General features: G+C 38.7%; 4 protein-coding genes across 6 annotated transcripts; 2 read left to right on the top strand and 2 right to left on the bottom strand.

The window, feature by feature from the left end:
• Positions 1–2,623: 2,623 nt before the first annotated feature.
• On the top strand, positions 2,624–11,275 carry LOC135163863 (high mobility group protein DSP1-like). 2 transcript variants are annotated; one of them, XM_064123732.1, is made up of 5 exons: positions 2,624–4,634; positions 6,828–7,046; positions 8,250–8,416; positions 8,531–8,705; positions 9,900–11,275. In XM_064123732.1, exons 1-5 carry the CDS (start codon positions 3,891–3,893, stop codon positions 10,023–10,025), a joined length of 1,431 nt encoding a protein of 476 aa, XP_063979802.1. In that variant the 5' UTR covers positions 2,624–3,890; the 3' UTR covers positions 10,026–11,275. The 2 variants fall into 2 exon arrangements, with proteins under 2 accessions (XP_063979802.1, XP_063979804.1); XM_064123734.1 differs by having other exon boundaries at positions 9,327–11,275.
• On the bottom strand, positions 10,449–15,705 carry LOC135163851 (alkylated DNA repair protein alkB homolog 8). Of its 2 annotated transcripts, XM_064123715.1 has the most exons (8): positions 15,668–15,705; positions 15,416–15,448; positions 15,237–15,363; positions 14,911–15,148; positions 14,513–14,836; positions 14,052–14,434; positions 13,802–13,957; positions 10,449–13,561 (listed from the first exon to the last, which is right to left on the bottom strand). In XM_064123715.1, the coding sequence occupies exons 1-8, from the start codon at positions 15,688–15,690 to the stop codon at positions 13,019–13,021; spliced, it is 1,827 nt and encodes a 608-aa protein (XP_063979785.1). In that variant the 5' UTR covers positions 15,691–15,705; the 3' UTR covers positions 10,449–13,018. The 2 variants fall into 2 exon arrangements, with proteins under 2 accessions (XP_063979785.1, XP_063979786.1); XM_064123716.1 differs by lacking the exons at positions 15,416–15,448; positions 15,668–15,705 and having other exon boundaries at positions 14,911–15,167.
• Positions 15,475–17,499, top strand: LOC135163865 (small ribosomal subunit protein mS27-like). Its single transcript, XM_064123738.1, has 4 exons — positions 15,475–15,616; positions 15,711–16,112; positions 16,181–16,901; positions 17,134–17,499. The coding sequence occupies exons 2-4, from the start codon at positions 15,772–15,774 to the stop codon at positions 17,419–17,421; spliced, it is 1,350 nt and encodes a 449-aa protein (XP_063979808.1). The 5' UTR covers positions 15,475–15,616; positions 15,711–15,771; the 3' UTR covers positions 17,422–17,499.
• LOC135163854 (coiled-coil domain-containing protein 22) lies at positions 17,477–20,307 on the bottom strand. The gene is made up of 4 exons (XM_064123719.1): positions 20,122–20,307; positions 19,673–19,844; positions 18,126–19,523; positions 17,477–17,979 (listed from the first exon to the last, which is right to left on the bottom strand). Exons 1-4 carry the CDS (start codon positions 20,169–20,171, stop codon positions 17,860–17,862), a joined length of 1,740 nt encoding a protein of 579 aa, XP_063979789.1. The 5' UTR covers positions 20,172–20,307; the 3' UTR covers positions 17,477–17,859.
• Positions 20,308–20,312: the final 5 nt, after the last annotated feature.

Below are 20,312 nucleotides of genomic sequence, written 5' to 3'. Positions count from 1 at the left end.
AAAAGGGTTGATGTCGGTCGAATCGGGGGAATGGGGGGGTATGAAAACGTCGGTGGTTGTGCTTGGCGAACATCCTCTCGTTTTCTCGTACGAACGTGACTCGCCGAGGATCGAGTCCATTCGGCTATGATCGTATGGCCTCGTACAAGATCGGGCCCAGCGTCTCTTGGCAACGGGCAAAACCTCAAACTCCCCACCTCCCCTTCCTCCCACTGAAAACACCTTGTTCTCCCCACTTGGGTTCTCTTTCTCTTTCCCACCGTAGCCGCCCCGTCACGCCAGCAATTTTTCCAAATTTTTCTCCTCTCGATTTCTCCCCCACCCACGTCTCTCCTTTCGTGCTACATGCCACCGCATTTTTTTCCCCGATCTTTCCTACCCTTTTTTTGATGGTAAGAAGAATGAAGCGACAATCTAATTAAGATTTTCTTTAGGATTTTTAGGATTTTTTTTATTGTTGTTGAGCTGTTTAGGTGGCATTTAGAAAATCGTTACTTTTTTTTTGTTTGTTATTCGGTATTTTTCCTTATTGAATATTATTCTTCATCCTTTGCATTTAGAAACTTGTCATTTAATTTTTTTTTTCTTTGAGAAAACGTATTCACCTCATGTTTTTGCTTTTACTCGGTAATGGCTTCTCAAATAACACTGCCAAATCCTTTTTCTCGACTAATTTCTGAATTAATAGAGATAAATTGAGAAAATCATTTAACCATTTGAAAGTCGCAAAGCCTTGAGAATGTTCAGTAATTCATTCGCGTTAAACTCCCGAAGAATAATGGAAAATGAATTATAATTTTTCTCACCCAAAATTTATTATTTTTTAATGAATTTCGCTCTACTTGGTTGTTGCCTTTTTTTCCTTCCTCCCCTCTCTAAATTCGCGTTCCCGCTCGTTGGCCCTGGGAATGCGCGCTTTGCCTCTGCCTCACTCGCGTCTTATTGACCCGGACCCGGTTCTCTTCTCCTCTCACTCTTCGATTCGTCGCGTTACCTCGTATCCCCCTCGCACTCCTACCACTCATTCCACTCACCCTCACCCTTACCCTCCCCCTCCGTCGCTCAACGGGAGAGAGATGGAACGAAAGTCGGGCGTTCTATGAAACCTTCGACTTGGTATTTCTCACTCGATTTTTCTACCTTTTTGCCTCTGCTCTCTCTCTCCCGCAAAACACATTTTTCGTCGAAATTTTTCCAGCTAATTTACCATTTACCTGGCTTCACCTGCAGAAAAATTCCGCACAAAAAGTCACTATTTTCTCCACGCAGATGCTGCCGATCAATACTCTCGCATTTCCGAGGGAATTGAATTTTAATTTAAATTATTTAATTTATTCATCGCCAAGTTTTCGCGTAATGTTTCTATCGTTTGCTCAATCGGTATTAAAAAAATCCATTGACTTGAAAATGTCCAGCTAAAGGTCGTCCCACTTGCTCTTCTCATTCTATTGAGAATTACAAATCGTCATAAATAGACAATATTCCAATCACCCGGGTACCGCCGAAGCTCCGTAGAATCGTGGGTACCATTGCGAAATTCTCAGTTGGTAAAGCAGACCTCTCAGAATGCCTTCTGAAACAAGGAAGTGCGCGTCTCGCAAAATAAAAAGCACGGAAAATTCGGAAAATCTCCTGACAACTCCAAGAACCAAAAAAAAAAATCCATCTATTTCCTCGCCATCAAATCCGTGCCTAAAAGTTGACCTCGGTAGTTTCAAGGGTAGAGAGAACCCTTCTGTCCCCCCTACCCCCTCCTCATAAATCTCATTCAGCATCTTTCTCATCTCTCATCGTCTCGCTCTCTCTCTCTCCCCCGTCGGCGTCTCTCGAAAACTCCAGGGCGGAAGGAACGCTTCGTGTCGTCTCTCTCGCTCCCCCCCCCCCCAGTGTTGCCACATTTTTCCATCGTTACAAGCCCGCCATCCCCTCTCCTGGTAATCCTGTCGCACCATTGGTTCCCGAAAACGAACCGTCCTTTGTGAACAATCGGGTGAAAGCTCAATCCGGCAACGTTGCGCTCCACGTTCATCTCCCTCTTTCCCCTCATTCCATCACAAAATCCCCAACTAACCGAGCGAACATTGGCGATTGGTCGTTCCCCCACCTGCTCCAGTTCGAGTGAGAGGAAAGAAGCCGACGAAATTTCCTGCGCGCGCAGCAAAAAATTCAATTCCTCTCTCTCATCTCCGAACTCACGGCGTCGTTCCCGGGCTTTTTGCTCCGGCATCTAGCATCCAAAAATCTTTTCCCGATTTGGGGAAAATGTTGAAAGAAAAATCCTCTTCTTCTCAGCACCAGCTCGGTGTGTGAAAAAAACTATTTCTCCCCAGTGGAAATTTAAAAAATGAATAAAAATAAATATTTGAAGGTAGCGCACGTAAAAGTGAAACGGCTGTTGTAACTGGTGGGGATAAAATGGTGTAGAGAATTGTTATTGGTATGGTGGGGGGTAGATGGTGAAGCCCAACGGCAGGAAGGCGAAACCGAGTGAGAAAGAAAAGAAGGGGCGAGCCACCCCCTCCCCGTACACCACCACCCGCTTTACCACCGAACGTTGCCGAGCGCTTGGAGCAGCCGTTGAGCGTAGCGTCGAGTAGACCGCATCCCAAAGTGTAACGTACGTACGGTGTGTGTTTCCTTCCTTTTTAAAATATTTTTGCTACGCGAATATTAAAGAGAGAACGAAATTTTAAAAAATAAGAACGATTCATCGTCACTCCGCAGGCAACCGTACAGCCATTTGAATATTTTCCAACAGATCTTCACTGTAGATCAACTCGAAAGTAAAACGAAAATACACAAAAAATAAGGAAGATAATAATGATAATAATACATACATATTATTATTATTATAATACTATTATTACTGGTTAATTTTCTGTGCTTCAGTGAAGAGTGATTTTTCCAATACTGTTTCATCAACAGAGGAGACGCAGCAGAAAATCTAATAGATTAATTAGAATCAAGCTGGAGGAGGAAAAGAGGAATAATAAAACATTCCAAAAGTACCGAGGGACTCTCTTCTCCCCTCCCTCTCCCTCTCCCTTCCTCAATCCGTGATATCTCTCTCCCTCACTCCCCCTCCCCGCGATATTCTCTCTCTGAAATACCGGGAGAGAGAGAGAGAGTATTAAACCGGTGAAAAATATTGTGAGGTGCTTCGATAAATCAGTGTGCTCCTGTATTATTATTACTCATTTAATTAACCAAACTCCTGAATAATTTCGTGATAAATGCATAATAATTATTCAAATCTATTTACCCTGAGTTAAGACAATTAACAAGGACACTCAATTGAAATATCCTCATAAATCTCAAATAGAGCTTTAAGGAGCGAGAAAAAAAAAGAAAAAAAAAAAGAAAATCCTCAGGACGCGGTTTATGTGGAGTCCGGTATATTCCGTGGAAATCGGGCGTGCATACTGAGTGAGAAAGACACCCGTGAGGGTGCGCGCGTGTGGATGTGTCCAGTGGTGTGGCCGGAGGTAGCCTTAAAACAGCGGTGAGTGTGGCCATTTTTCTTTCCTTCCCCCCTCGCAGTATCGAAAAAAAACCTCCAAAAATTCGTGGAAATTGAAAAAGAAATTAGCTTAAAAAATATAACCGGGGAAAAAAAATTGTGAATTTTTTTCCCATCTCCGCCCCCTTATTTTTCTACTCAACGGAAAAAAAAATTGCTGAAATTAACTGCAGTGAACGAGTGTTATTAATGATCATAAATTCAGGGAAGATACAGTAAAGGGATATTAATGAGAGAAACATAAAAGTGAGTGAAAAAACATTGTTGGCTAGTAAAAGTGGAGGGGGAATTATTAGTTATTATTTAATAGATCAGAGGTGGGGGGTATAACCCTGTACCAGGGTGATTGTACGACGGAGACGCGCGTGACATGTCGGAACACCACCGCGTCGCCGCAGCCGCCGGCGGCTGGGGTACGCCGAGCCCTGGGAATCGTGAGGATGGTGCTGGTGGTAATGCATGGTGGCCGGGTATGAATACCGATCAACAGCAGCAACAAGCCAATCAGCAAAATCAACAGGCACAACAACAATTACAGCAACAACAGGCCGCTGTTGCTGCTGCACAACAGCAACAAGCACAACAACAGCAGCAACAACAACAACAACAACAACAGCAGCAACAACAACAGCAACAGCAGCAACAACAACAACAGCAGCAGCAGCAGCAACAACAACAACAGCAACAGAATTTACATCAGCACTTGATGAACCAGCAGGCTGCTGTAGTTGCACAGCAGCAGGCTCAACAATTGTCACAGCATCATCAAGATATTGTCAGGAGTACAGCTGCTGCAACACAACAATTATTCTCGTATAAGATGGCATCGAGTTTTCAAAACCCAGCAACAACTGGGGCACAATCGAGCCCAGTATCAACGTCAAGTCCTGTTGGTGCGTGCATGAGGGGTGGTTATGATTACAGAATTGGACAGCAAGGAACTGCACCTGGTGGTGGCAATGGCAATGGTAGTGCACCACAACAACAACAAAATCCACCGCCTGGAGTGCAGTGGTGGTATGCCAGCAATGTTATGGATGCTGGACAAAATAACATTCATCAGATGCAAGGACAGCAACATTTAGCTACACAAACGTCTAATCAAATTGGAGCGGTATGTTTTTTTTTATATGGACAACATGTTGTTAGTGTTGTTGCTGATTTTCCGAGCTTAATGCGTTTCCAATGCATTAACGGCTCGACGAAATCATTTGCTTGTGTTCTTTGAGAGCTTAAACTGGGGAAGAGACAGCTCTTCATATGACTCGGTAACCATACGGAAAAATTTTTATCTCGAAGAATATATTAAAACATAATTTAAATTAGCCAAATTTGTATATTAAAAATATATTCAATATTTTTCACACATATTCCTTGTATATTTTCTATAGATTCAGCAAATCCATGAAAGCTCACCGAAATTCTATATATTCTTCGTGAATTTTTCCATGGCGTAATTGCTAATTTTTTGATGGAGAAAAGGATTTAAAAAATTTTCTAAATTATAGTGAGTTTTGACGTTTTAATCTGCCTCCAGAATTTTTTAATTGATAAACCTTGGTATCGATTTTCGGAGGTGAACGAGTCACAAATGCTAATTTTTCAAATTGTAACTATGTGGGCATCTTTGGGCTCCCCCCTCCCCATCTCCACACGAGCCTCGTGGGTTAGTGTTCTTCCCTCTTGCGGGCCTACAAAGCAAGGTGTACAGGGCCCCAGATACCGGTTATTCTCTCGGGTCAGCCACGCTTCTCTTATATATATATATATATATATATATTTCTTTTTTTATTTTCTCGTTTCTCTTCGGAGATGTCCCGCGCGATGCGCCTGCTTTTTTTCCAATTCAATTTTTCATTTAACAAAGTAAAACATTATTTAATTACAATTATTTTTCGAATGAAATTTCGCGCGACAATTATTATGTTAGTCCTTGAATTGTTTTATTTCCTCTTCGTGGCATTATTATTATTTCCCATTTTCTTTCCACGTGCCGCCACTGACTCCAACCAATTTCTCTTCTTGAAATCCTCGAATAGCAATTCGAGGATGAAAAAAAAAATGAAATTCCCCTCGACTCCAGCTATAATCTTTTCATTGATTTGACGGTATTTACTGTCCTTTTTTTTTTATTGATTCATTGTTTTATGAAGAAAAATTTATAAGTATTTTTGCACTTTCTTCCTGGACGTTACAGTCCGTTACTTTGCCTCTTTCCGTCTCTCTTTATTCTGCCACGAGACTGTCTCTGTTCAACAACGCCATCGGCGTGTGCGGCCGCTATTGATTCTGGTTAAAGCCGGGTCGTGCTCGCGCGCTCTCTCTTTTCCTCCCTCTCTCTTTCTCTCTTTCCCCTCCTTGTGTAATTTTACTATTCTTTCGTTATATTTTGAGAACGAGATTTTTATTGTCATTTTGCGTTCAATAATATGAACAACAGTTTTCACTCCTACTTCCAATTGATTTGAAAGCTGAAAGCTTACTTCATGGAGATTTTTTTTTTCATCAAAAATCCCCTGAAACATAAAATTCTCAATGACGCGAATAATTACTCCGAAAACATTACCATTCAGAATCGAATTAATAGTCTATCGAGAACAATTATTCGCCCTAGGAAATGAGCAAAAAATTAATTGACAATTAATTAGTTGTATTATATTGGTTATTAACCAAGTAAAAATTATGTCAGTATTGTTGAATCGATAATGACGCACTATCCGCTGCTGATACATCGGTTCATTGACACCAATTTATACTCTGTGTAAATCTCAATGAAGGCAGAAATGAATATGGAAAAATATAAATAAATAAAATACTCCCAGCATCGGATAATATTTCGCCACGTTATTGAGATGTTTTTAGATGCGAGATTGAGGATTGCGGAAACGTGTGAGTAGGATATTTTTATTGTACCCGTTTCAGGCGGTGTGTGAGAGGCTAAAGTCAAGGTCATTCATTCCTGCGCGTCAACCCTTCGACTTTGTGATTTACCGAATGTTTGAAAAATTCAAAATCTCACCCTTCCCCACATTGATGGTCTCTCCCCAACCATGCAAAAAATCACTGCGCATAAGGATGCGTATGCGATGCTTCTGACGATTCCTAAACTAGACGAAACAATCGGATTTCCATTAAATAATTAACGGGTGAGAGAGCGAGCGTTCCACTGATTTGCGCATCGGTGATTGAATTTAAAAGAAGTAAATCCTTGAACTTGAATTACTCGAAACCATAAAAAGGCACTATTCCCAAGTCTCTTGTGTTGTTGTTTAATCATTCGACGATTACATTTTTTCTCTCAATTCAGCATCAGATACAACAGCTACCGCAGCAGAATAATCTTCAGCAGAATAACGCTCAGGTTAACAAAATGCCGAGGGGAAAGGCAACGGACACGAAACCAAGGGGGCGAATGACCGCTTACGCCTTCTTCGTACAGACGTGCCGCCAGGAGCACAAGAAGAAGCATCCAGAGGAGAACATTGTCTTCCAGGAGTTCTCCAGGAAGTGCGCCATGAGGTGGAAGGTAACGTTCAATTATCATTGAATTTTTATCAATCATTGAATTCATATTCTTATGGCATTTATTCCTCGTGTTACATTTTTTTAATTTTTACATTATTATTATTATTATTATTATTATTATTATTATTATTATTATTATTATTTGGAATAAAAATTAAGAGATAAAAAAAGTTAATGAGAATCGAAAAAAAATTGGGGTGGTGCTTAATACTGAAGTATGACGCACGTCTGGCTTGCAATTTCATCGCACTAAATCCCGTGGAAAATTTATTCGTAATATTTACGGCGACCTTAATTGGTGGGGAGAGGCCTTCCTACCTACCCCACCTGATGCTGTCTCATGTACTTCACAACTAGGGAGGGAATTTTCTACGTCGTAAATCGATGGCACGACGACAGTGAAAATAAATTGTTTATCGGTATTTTATGAAATAAATTATTATTTTTCATTTCTTTAATAAAGGAAAATCAGGGAATTTATTAACGATAACGGCTCTAAATTTCGTTTTTCATTCGTCGAGTAAAATCGAATCATTAAAATTTTCCAATGCCCTTTCGACTGAATTTATGCCTCATAAACTGATTCATATCTCAAAGTTTATCCTCTCTCCCTTTTATCCTTGACTCAGGTTATTTTCCGTCTCGAAAATTCACCTGCTCTCTACTCCCTCTTTCCCCAAACAAGCGCCTCCAGACAGTCGACATTCTTTGAACGAGTTTTGACTGAGACAGGGGCAGGGGGGGGGGTGACATTAGAAGGAAAAAATAATACTCCCTGGAAAAAAAAGAGATGTTTGAAAAAAAAAAAAAGGAAGAACTGGGTTATATTTCGTTTCCTTTTCTCCCCCTTTCGAGGGTAGAAAACGCCTCAACCGTTGCCGATCTATCGACCAACCCTACGAGTCTACCCGCCCCTTCCCCGACCATTCCCCTGGCATCGAACCCTCTCTCGGTTCCCCTCTATCCCACCACCGTACACCAGCCATTACCAATCCTCTCCATCTTGATTTTCCACTGGCGTTATCCCACCCCCCGTTTTCCCTCGCTCCACGAAAAAAAAAGGTGTTAATAAATAGAGGAGAAAAATTGGAAGGGGTTTAATGCAAATTCAATGGGAATGTGATGTTTCTGTTTACAGGAAATTTACGGAATTTGATTTTTCTAGAAATACTCAAATTCTTATTCAAATATTATTACGTTTTAGACCATGTCTGATAAGGAGAAGAAACGTTTCCACGAGATGGCTGAGAAGGACAAGAAGAGGTATGACGCAGAAATGCAGAATTACACACCACCGAAGGGTGAAAATGTCAAAGGCAGGGGAAAGAAGCGCAAACATATTAAGGATCCGAACGCACCAAAAAGATCATTGTAAGCAATAATTTAATGATGAATTAATATAGTTCAATTCAATTGACTAATGTTAATCATTTTTTCCTATGAATGTTTCATTTACTTGAAGTGATTTTCTGTTGTCACCTTCAGGTCTGCCTTCTTCTGGTTCTGTAATGATGAACGCGGCAAGGTCAAAATGCTAAACCCAGAATACGGAGTAGGTGATATTGCTAAGGAATTGGGCAAGAAGTGGTCCGACGCTGATCCAGAAACCAAATCCAAATATGAAGCTATGGCAGAGAAGGACAAAGCTCGATATGAAAGAGTACGTATTTACGTTGAAATTATTATTCTTTGTTTTGTTCATTCTCTTTTCTTTTTTTGAGTATTTTATTATTAAAATTATCAGCAGAGTTCTGAGCGATTTGATAATACGCAGATTTCGATAGTTTTTGTTTTTGTTTTTTTCTAAAAAGTTGGGAATATCCTGATATGTTGATGAAACATGTTCAAACTGAAGCTGTCAGGTATTTTGTGCTTCTTATGAGCTTGACTAGAGAATTTCTTTCGTATCAGTGCCAACAATCAACTGTTGCTTCTTAAAAGAATTACTATTCGCAAAATATCGAAGGAAAATTCTACTGACGTTACGACGTTACAAATATTCATTGAATTTTTTTATTTGTTATTGATGAAGATCGTTGAATTGTTGGTGGAATTTTTCGTTCGTGTTTCTCTTCTTAAAATTTCTTTTCCTGACTCTAACCCACATAAATACAAATAATTTAAAATCGGCGTAGTATATCGATTAGAGCAATTCAATTACTTAAATTAAAAGTTTAAAGATTGATGACAAAATAAATGGAATAACACACATTATTATCACAAAAAGTGAATCGCTTGAAGCGACGCTTTTTTAATCGAGGAAAATATAACTTTTTTAAAGGAATCGACTGCATACAAGAAGAAAATGGCGGAAGGACCGGGAGAAATTTTATGATCAGAATTTCGATTAATAAGTCACTGAGCAGTAGCCGCTATTCTCTCGGGGGAGAATCCTTTCAGACATGATATATAATTACAATTAAAGATTAAAATGAAAAATGAAAAAAAAGTTTAAAGATTAATGATAATGATTAATTATAATAATTAATATTAATTAATAATAATCTCAAGATGAAAAAAAAGGAGAAAGAAAAATCCGACGGAGAAAAATGTGGAAGACGAGCAATCAAAATGGGTGTAACGAGTGAAGAGGAGATTTTTCGTCTCGAACAAAACCACAATTGAACAATCTCTCTTTTTTTTTATTAACGGATAATTAATTTTCATTGTCTTCTTTCATTTTTTTCTTCGTTCCATCATTACTTGACTCCATCGTATCTCAAAAAATGCATTGCAAAATCAAAAATAAAGAATAGATGAAAATTTAAAAAAAAAAACACATTGAGAACAAGCCGAACGTGTCACACACATGTGCTAGGCCGTTAATCGTGGAACCTGAAACTTTTCATTAAAGGAAATGACTGCGTACAAAAAGAAAATGAAGGACGGTCCGGGAGTGGGAGCGCCTGCAAACGCGATTAAGAACGAGAGTGAGGAAGAAGTCGAAGAAGATGATGCCGACGAGGATGATGACATCTAATAAAAGAATAGAAATGAAAAATAAAAAAAAAAATCGAGAGATAAATTCAAAGCGAGATCGAAAGAAATGAAAACCAACAAGATTTAAAAAGAGTATGGAAATATTAACTCATAAACAATTTTTTTGGGTTACGAATGAAAGTGTGAACGAATACATATTACAAAAAAAAATAGTGTGAAGACGTATGAGCTATCTTTACCCACCATTTTCCCCCCCTCGATTTTGAACTTTTTTTTTCTTATTTTCTATTTTTTAAGTAAAATTAGGAAACTTTTTTGAACATTATTGAAGGAAATAATGCGATGACTCACCTACTGTACATACCATTTACCTTAGAGTGAGCGTACTTACGAGTTGGCTTAGACAATGCAACATTTTGACTAACCAAAAAATAATTATTGTTCCGTTCTCCTCATTCTCTGGAATTATCAATTTTGTTTTTTTTTCTTCATTATTTTTCACGTACTTCTCATTCTCTCAATTTTCTTCATTCAATATTGTCACTCTTGTCCCTCCCTAACACCTCAGTGTTTAATAATTATTACTTTGAAAAGTTGAGTTAAAATACAAAAAATTGAAAAAAAAGTAATAATAATTTAAAAAAAATAAATAACAGAACCGAAACATTGTGTACGAGAGTGAATGAAGCTATTATGTTGTAAAAGAGGAAAAAGAAAAAATAAATAAAACAAATCTGAATGAGAGAGATTTAATGGTATGCGTGGAATTTGTATTTTAACATAATTCATAGTAAGATTGAGAGCAACAGAAAAAATCACCATGGAAAGAGTAATTAAATAGGTAAATGCATACCTCAAGTATGAGATAAAATCAATTTGACAGGAATGAAACTTCGTGAAAGTCCATGAGACATCGCAGAAAATTATAAAAATAAAGAGCCCAATGAGGTGAAATAAGGAAAGCAGATGTCCAAGGGTCGTCGTTCTCTTTTTTCAAATTTCAAGAGGAAAATAACTATTTTGTAGAATGAAAAAGTCAGCAGTTTCCTTTTCCTCAGTCATTTTGTATCTTTAATTTTTTTAGCAATTTTTTTCCTGTCCCACGTTTTGCGAGTGTGCGTTCTTCGATTAAATACAAATTTAAAAATCTTAATTTGATAGAGGAGTAAAGTATTTAGTTGTTAAAATGCGCTTAATTTCCTTTGATGGAATGTTTGAAATTAAAAAATTGATTTTTTTTTCTAGCAAAATATTGTGATGATGGAGTAATAAACATTGAATTTAGCGTGAGTTATTGACTTCTCGTGTTACTTAATCATTGAAAAGAGCTCTTTTTATTTCTCACGAGTGTTAAAAATCCTTCGAATTTCTTTTCTCATGGGAATGAGTGTTTCTGTACGTGTACAAGTGTGCTTACTTTTCAACGAGATCAATAAGAAGATAAAGGAAACCATTTTGAAATTATTTAAAAAAAAAAAACAAAAAAAACGAGCCTGTCAATCTCGTCATTGTTCATCCTCCGTTTTCGCAATAACAATAAAGAGTACAACTACAGTTAAAACAACAGCAATTTGAGGTTATTTAGATCAATTAATTGAACGCGAAAGGAATGCGATGAAGTTAATAAGTAATAAGAGTTAATTTAAACATGAGTAACAAATTCTTAATACCGAAAGAAATATACAAAAATGCTGCCAAGAGTCATTTTGCCTGGGTGTACAGCTGTATTGTAATAAATTATTGTCGTTTCTTGTAATGTTGACATTCCTAGACTTCTAGTTATGTACAGATCTCTTCCAAGTTTGAATAAAACCGTCAGAAAAAAAACTGAAATATTTCAAGATTCGAACGAAAATTTCAATCAATACCAAATTTATGATAATTTTATTCTTGTGGAAGAGGTGCAAGAGACATCTGCTGCAGTATCACGATTGCAATCTTGACTCGACTGGGAGCTGATGGGGGAATATTAAACCGTGTGAAGATTATTTGGAAACATGTCCGGACATTGGTGAATCGCACTTCGATCGTCCCTTCTACTTTCACACTTTATTTAATCATTTTTCACCCGATTCTTCTGAAGCCGTGTGTGATAACGAGTGAAAGCCAATTTCCCCAGGGCATCAGAGGAATGAGGGAGAGGAATTTTCCCTTTATTTCCTCCCGTTTTTCTTTCTCCATAAAAATGAGAGTTAGTGAAAGAAAAATGACAAAAAAAAACAATTAATAAATGGGATAAAATCAACTGTAAAATATGAAATTGTAATATTTTAATACTGATTTGCAGATGTGCATAATTTTAGAGCATAGCTGGATATCGAAACAAAAGCACTTATGGAAGAGAATGAGGATTCGGACACGTGTGAGAGTTTCATTTGTATCGCGGGCATCCACTCGATGGAATTTAAGTAATGAGTGATTAAATTTTAATACTGCAGTGCGAACATCGTGTGGTGTTCCATCACACCGACGTTTAAGATTCAAAGTACAGAATTCATCAGACGAATGAAGTAAAATGAAAACTCATGACAAATTTCCTGCATTATTTTAGGGAATTATAATAGTTGCAAAGGAAATGTTTGTTTTGTATATCTCTTAGGGATTAAATAAACTTTTCGAAAAAAAAAAATTGTTTTACGAATTAACGAGAAATCATATGTGAAGATGAATGAACTGGACGTGTTTATTACCTTTTATTTGTTGAAAAATACTTTCTTCATTGATTAATATAAAATGAAGTGATAATAAATCAACCACACAGCTATATTTTTTTTCAAAAAATCTACACCAATTCCCTTGATTCCGTAAACTTTTCTGGCTCATGAGTCAATCAAATAGTGTTAAAAATAAAACAATTCTATTAATTCATATAGATACAGGTATTGCGTGTCACCCGAGCCGAAATTCTTCTCCAGGTCTCGCAGCAGAAACAACTAGGTAAATTTTGGGTTGTTTAACTAAAAACAACACATTCTCCGAATGAATACTCGAAAAAAAAAAATTAGTGGATAATAAGTTGATGGTAAAAAAAATCTATATTTTCTTTAAAATTGTACACCAATTCCCTTGATCGTAGTAAATCTTCTCAATTGTGGATTCAAAAAGACCTTTGCAAAGTTCTACAAACTCTCCTTCCTCAAAAACATGATAATATCGAAAGAACTCGCCCCCTCCCTTCCTCTTCCAGGGAACAAGAACATCACTGTGGTTAAAACTCGTTCGATTCTCGTGAACAGGTAGAGCAAGCCCCTGAAAGAATTTCTGCAATTCCCTGCCCTCGGAATCCTCGCTTTTTTTAAGGTTAGTCCGAAGGTAGGACGAGTCCTTGGAGTTTCTGTGCTGTTCCTTAGCCCAAACATATATCAAACACCTCCCCCCAGGTCGCAGTACTCTGAGAATTTCCGAAAATGCCAATCTCCGTCTTTCTGGCGTGGAAAGATGATGAATCACTGCAATGCTTATTGCAGCGTCTACAGAGTTCGATTTAAATGGTAATTGAAGACAGTCGGATAGCAGTACTTCAAAGGATCTTTTTCTGCAAATCCCAGTTAAGCCTGAACTCCTATCGCAGCCAACCTGGTATATTTTTCTAATTAAGATGAGGTTCTTTCAAGGAATTACACTACAGTGGTCAAAGGGAATGGAACATGGAAAACGAAAAACAATTTAATATTGAGTCTATTTTCATTCTCAATACCTCTGGATTTTCCAGTTTTTGAAAAATAAAATAAAATGCTCATAAATTAACAAGTCAAAGAATCTATGAATTTTTTCTCCTTGTCAAACCGTAAAAGGAAAAACATCTGATTCTCCTACCTTAAAAATTCCAGGGGTTTCATTCAGGTATTTCCCATTTCCACATCCAACATCAAGTAAGAAACTTCCAGGTTGAATACTGCCAAGGAATTTAGTCACATTGGGCCACGGTTTATGTCTCGTTTCATCGAAATGACTTGAAATTTCTTCGTACACCTGAGGAATAAAATTTTTTCTAGTACTTGAGCCGTGATCAAACCAAAAGTTACTACAATATCATTTGTTTATATTTTTATGTTGTGATAACTACCTCATGCACATGAGACAATTCTAGTCTTGGAGCTACAGAGTCATCTATATTCTTCTTGTGTCTGTTCACCGTATCACAATACTCGTCGAAATCGCACTGACAATTTCCATTCTTCACTTTTCTAAAAGTGAATGATATACGAGTGCCTCTCTGTCTCGTTGTGATTCCATTATCACCTGCCACGATGTCACTGTGTCTAGGACGAATACCGTGAGTCCAGGCATACCTAGACTCCCCAGACATTACAACCAGTGACCGGGGACGGAGAAGAATGGAAATTTTCTTCTCACACCTCTTAAAATCCATTACGCATAGCGAGCCGAGAGAGAGACTTAGAATTGGATCCTCAAAGACACTGTGAGTATCTATATGAGGTGGAATTCCTGAGAAAATTTATCGGTCAAGTGTAATAGCTGTTGGGAAAATTCAAAGTTGTTTATTTGCTATTTATCGTTAATTACCTTGGCCAGGTGAATAGCGATTAATGGTCAATTGATCGTAAACAAATTGTCCACAGTCGTGTCTCTCGAACAGCTTTTGAAGGAATCTAAAATCCTCCGGAATTGGAATGATGGGATCGTTTGGATCGACTTGATTGCTGTCATAACGAAACTTGAACCCGAAATGCTTCACTTTACGATGTTTAAGCTCTGAGGAGGAATCCTCCTCGTTCCAATCAATATTTTCTAACAGAAAAGTTTCTTGCTCAGGTGTTATGAAGTCCTCGATAATTTTCAGCCCTGGAGGGAGGTCCGGAGACGCCAGCGCATCTTCCAGCTTCGGTACTAATTCATTAAATCATTTTCAATCATTAATCAACAAATAGTTGTCCTTCTTGGCGTATAGAGGAAATTCTTACATGATTCGGAGAATGTTAAATACAGGGGAGACTCTTCTCCTTCAATTATGTGTCCATTAAGCCGATCATAAAATGTCAAAGCCAATTCTCGACTTGAAAATTGGATAAAACAATATGATTTCCCTGGAGGCATAAATATTTCATAGTTCTCCATTAAATTCCCGCAATTGCGGAGAATGTTTTCTAGCCTCTGACGTGTAAATCCAGTTACCAATCCAGCATTACAGATTACCAGATTCTATGAATGAAGAGAAAGACTAAAAACGGTTGATAGCTTAATCTATTTGTTTATTAAAAAAACATTGAATTGTTCATTCCTACAATACCTGAGTAGAAGTATCACAACAATTAATTTCCATGTCCCTGGCAAGTCTGTGTTTTGCCCTCTTCTGTTTTCTCAAGCATTTGCGTGCCTCAGCAGTCCCTCTTGCACTCATTTTCTCCATGAAAACTCTTCACAATAATTAAAAAACAAATTCAAAGCATTTTAACAATTGATACTTACTCGTGATTTGTTATCCGAACCCTCCAGCTGCCTCTTTAACAAATAAAATATATAATAACCTCTCAAAAAGTCAGAACTCTGCAGTATCGATGCAGTAATATACATGAAAACCTGACTGTTTGATCAAAACTATCTAGACAACTTAAGTATACTCTATTAAATCACATTGATTGTATTTGAAAACTCATTAGAAATCTCCAGGTAAGTGTTCTCTTCACTTTTCTTCTGAAAACCCCTCGAAGCTCATCTAACCTTTGGCATTTTCGGAAAACCATGTGACTTAACCTCACTCCAGACTCCGAATCGACTTGGAATGGCCCTGAAGCCGATTTAGATCGTTAAAAAAAAATCAAAACATGTGGAGTTCAGTGAGATCCAGCACTCGACCCCTGCTTCGTCTAAGGCGTTTGAAAAACCCCTCGAGGACCTTCCTCTCGTCTTCTTATCCCTGCATCGATGCCTGGAACAAACGATTCGATTCCCCTCTCCTCAGCAAGGTAAACCCCAGTGATATGTTCCTCGAGCTCGACCAGAAGTACCAGAGTACAGGCTCGCTGAGTGCTGTGGACGTTGACATCTTTGCCAATACTGTGAGAGACGACGAGAGGTCGGACGAGCTAGTGGACATCCTTCACAAGTTGAGGCTCACAATGCAGACGACCAGCACACTTGACTCAACCCATCATGCTGTCATCAGGTATGTTTTGTCTGAGTGTGCTTATTTTTCAATGTCAGTTATAAATTATATCTATTCATCAATGCAAGATATTTCCTGGAGAGGGACGAGAAGACGTTGTGGGACATTTTGAACGACAGGCTGAACTATGGAATCTTCCCTGACCATTTTTCCTACAATTTACTGATGGATACTTTCATAAAACAAAAGAATTTTGCATCAGCAGCAAAGATAGCTACCCTCCTGATGCTCCAGGAGGATCAGGAGCACCCCATTTGCAATGCTCTCGCTGTCTACTCATGTCACAAATATCTGGAGAACACTGAGAACTGGGGGCCACCGCCTCCATCCCCTCCGGTGAATCCCAAGGAAGAGGTAGTGAGAGTAAGAGTAAGATACCTGAGGAATCCTTATTTTGATGATCACTTCGATCTGACTGACCCAAAGCATCTAGTTGGCAAGACCTTTGTCTTCTTTGGCAAGAGTATGGATGACGCCTTGGGGAGGTCCCTGATTCTCAGGGGATATGTCCTATGGGGAAAATTTGAAAGTGCGGCTGAGATGGCTCAAGGCTGGTTTGATGGGAATATTGAGGGAGTAGTATATAAAGAGGTCCTGGAACTCGTGAGGAAGGACCTTGAGGGAGTTGACGAGCAGAAGGCGGGAGAACATTTGCAGAAAATGAAGGAGGTGATGGAGAAACTCCAGGGAATGATCTTGAAGGAGGGAGACATGGAGATCCAAATAGAGGAGAGGGTCAAGAAGGCCGTTGCCGAACGAGAGAAGGGAGATATTGAGTTGCAGTGCAAGGTAATTTTGAGAACTTTACTATTATAGTTGTCACATTTGTTTTATCGATATTGGAAGATTCATTCTGAGAATCCAGAGAATCAACGAAAGATTCCCCTTAAAAAAAAAGCCTTTTTCTCCAACATCGGAAGTCAAATCTTAAATTTTGCCGGGAAGAATACCTTTTTTGCGTGGATAATTTTTAAATAATTGGAACTCATGTAATTGAATATTTAAAATTATATATATATAGCTCTATGAGGAGTGGGAGAAAACCCGAATGGATCACCTCCAAAAGCAACTGATAGAAATCAATAACCAGAAGAGGATCAAGAACATTGAAGACATGAAGAAAGACTTGCAAGTACGAGAGCGATTACTGACATTCTTCGAGAACGAGGAGAAGCTCGAGCTTCAGATAGAGGAGAAACTCAAAAGGGAAGATGAAAAGTACGGACCACCTATTGAACTCAAAGAGGACGAGGAAGATAACTACATACCCCCAGAAGTTAAACAGCACTCGAACAAGACTCACATTTGATTCACTCAATAAGTTTTATGTAGATATCTCCATTAAAAAAGAAAAAGGTAATAAATACTTTCCGAATATTAATGTTTATTTACAGTATTAAATTTCATTTGTCTGATTCGATAATTTAGTAACAGAAAGGTTCCTTTAACTATGCCAACATGGTACAGCGAGTTGTCATAACTCATAAGATTATTATTCAAATCTCTTAGGGAATCTAGATCCTCTTGAGCGCAATTATTTATTTTGGTCTTATTTTCATGTCCTGAATTTTCCTTTACAATTCATTATTTAGTAGTTCTGGATATGGGAATGTTCAGGTCGTATGTAATAATTTTCATTTTAATTAAAGCTATACAATCGTCAATTTGTGGTGTAAATTCACCGAAGCACTATTATTATTTCACAAACTTTGGAAATCAAGCGCGGAATCTGTAAATAATTTATAAATCACGAGTTTTTACTTGTCAATTGTGCTGTTAGTGATGCAGTCTCTTGTCTCATTTGCTTCAAATCAGCTGTTATTCGCTCTAAATTAGCTCCAACATTCTTCGTTGATTCCGAATCAATCTGAATAATAGAACAACAGTGGAAATAAGATATAAATGTCGATTCACTTGCAAAATTAAAGCAAAAATCAATGAAAGGGCAAAGATAAAGTGTACGAAAGTCAAAAAATGTGCTCTTACTTCATCGAATAAAAAAAAAAAACTCACCTGTTCCTCCAAATCCCTGATCTCCCTCAACGTAGTCCCAGTCTCCTCTACAAGATTAACGAGTTCACTGCAATCAGAATGTAAAGTGGCGAGGAGTTTATATGCCCTCCTGGAGGCTTCATTGCTCTTGGCATCCCTGAAGATGAGTTCATCAACGACAGTGAAAGACCTCTCGAGTCTTCCACTGAGAGTATTGATCTCCTTCTGAATCTCTCTGGTGTCCCCCAGCACTTTATCGATCTCCTCCCTCTGCTTCCTCACATTATTTATGATTTCCAGTATCCTCTGAGTGTATGCCGATCTGTTGACATCTTTCGGTAGTTTCTGGACGTCCGTCATCAACTGTACATACTGCTGATCCTTCATGTGGCACTCATCCATGAGTTCCCTCTCCCTCTCCCTGACAATCCTTAGTTTGTCTAGCTTTTTTTGACTAGTGTTGGTCTTGGCTGAATACTTTTCCCTCTCGTCTCTGTATTGCTTGATCAGAGGGGCCCTGTGCTTCTCCCACTGATTGGCCAAGTGGATTAGCTTGTTCCTCCCGGCCTCGATGACACCCTCCAGCTTGGCAATGTTATTATCACCGTCTTCGAGGAGATCGTAAGTCCTCGCCTTGATCTTCCTCTGCTCCTCCCTTACCTCTAGCTCCCTCTCCTCTTCAAGCCTCTTGCTCTTTACCTGGGACAGCTGAGTGCTCAGATTCACCAGTTCATTGCTTATCGTTTCCACCTCAACTCTCAATTTTTCGCAGTTCGCCTTCATTCCCTCAACTTCCAACACCTGTCTTTCCTCTCTGGAAGGAGCTGAGGGCTCTGGCAGTGTCGAAGCTGATTCTGGACTCCTCGTCATCTCTTCAGTCGCATCTCGTCGTTTAGATGTTTGCAGCTGCAGCCGCTCATTTAACGTGAACCTACTCGATATTCTTTCGCCAGGGAATTCACTGGTTTCAGGTAATTTATTTAACCATTCTAGTCGTTCTATTATATTCGTTGGTCGCGAGTAAAGTAATTTGGAGGTTCGTGATACTATCGAGGGTATGAGGCACTCTTGGTCCATAAGTTCAGGCACTGACTGCTGATATGTAGCATGATAAACCTCATATTCTGTGGAGGGATTATCGGGGGGGAGGTCGAGATCAACTGCTCTGTAAGGCATACTGTCATATTCGTCGTTCCTCGATCTGTGGCAGTAGTGGGGTAACCAGGGGGTTGACAAATTCTTTTGCAGAATTGACGCCACCGATTTCTCCAGCTTATCGAAATTACTAGTGGGCTCTATTGAGATCTTGTCGGTCTCCTTTGGCAGCTTTTCAGTTAGGAATATCAGGACACGTCGCAAATCGCTTTCGGAACTATAGAGGAACGTCTGGTAGCCTATGTCCCCTCTGTAACCGAGTTCCTAACGGACAAATTGAAGGTTTTTTTGTGGCTCTTCAGGAACGTTGGAGGTTATTTGGTATGTATAATGAAAATTGATAATACGAAAACACAAATTTCAGGCACCGTGGAATTTAAATACATGAAAAATTAAAATATTGAGGCACTAACCGAGCAGGCTTGAGCTAGAGAAGCCCCAGTCCTGAACCTCGCAGCCATATTTGCAGGAAGAATCCTAGAGATGCCGAAACCAGGCTTAATGATATCTAAACATCTCACAGTTGCCTCCACCACTAAATCTGTCTCGAAACCCCTCAGATTTGTAACATTCACATCGATATCACTGGAAAAATCAAGAAAAAATTTGATTGCGTTTCAAAAAAAAATTCTATAATCTATGATTTCTTTAGAAGAAAGCTTTCAAAAAATGGTTGAAATTTATCTGAATGGTTGGGCCAGTTCGGTAACGAGTGAAGGTATTTTTTTTTTTTTGTTTTTCAACCAGCAACACCCACTGAAACTCCTGTAACTTCAGAAACCGGTGACAGGTTAAGTGCATTAATAATTTTGGCCAATAAATTGATTGGAAATGAATGAACTGTGGGTTTCGGCCCTCTTACCAGCCAATTTGCCGTAGCGAGTGAATAATAATATTGTCAACTTCCTCCATGCTTAAAAAAATAGGGTTGTAACAAACAGCAATGTCTCAGACCTCCGCCATAAGACTAAATATTTGCCTTCGAATTGTCATTCGAGGATTGCTCGATTCTCTCCTTTTGCTTTCTTCATATACCGATGGCAAAATAGAATA

The sequence above is a fragment of the Diachasmimorpha longicaudata genome, chromosome 6 (genome assembly GCF_034640455.1).
Source record: "Diachasmimorpha longicaudata isolate KC_UGA_2023 chromosome 6, iyDiaLong2, whole genome shotgun sequence".
NCBI lineage: Eukaryota > Metazoa > Arthropoda > Insecta > Hymenoptera > Braconidae > Diachasmimorpha > Diachasmimorpha longicaudata.
This window is presented reverse-complemented; position numbering and strand designations above follow the sequence as displayed.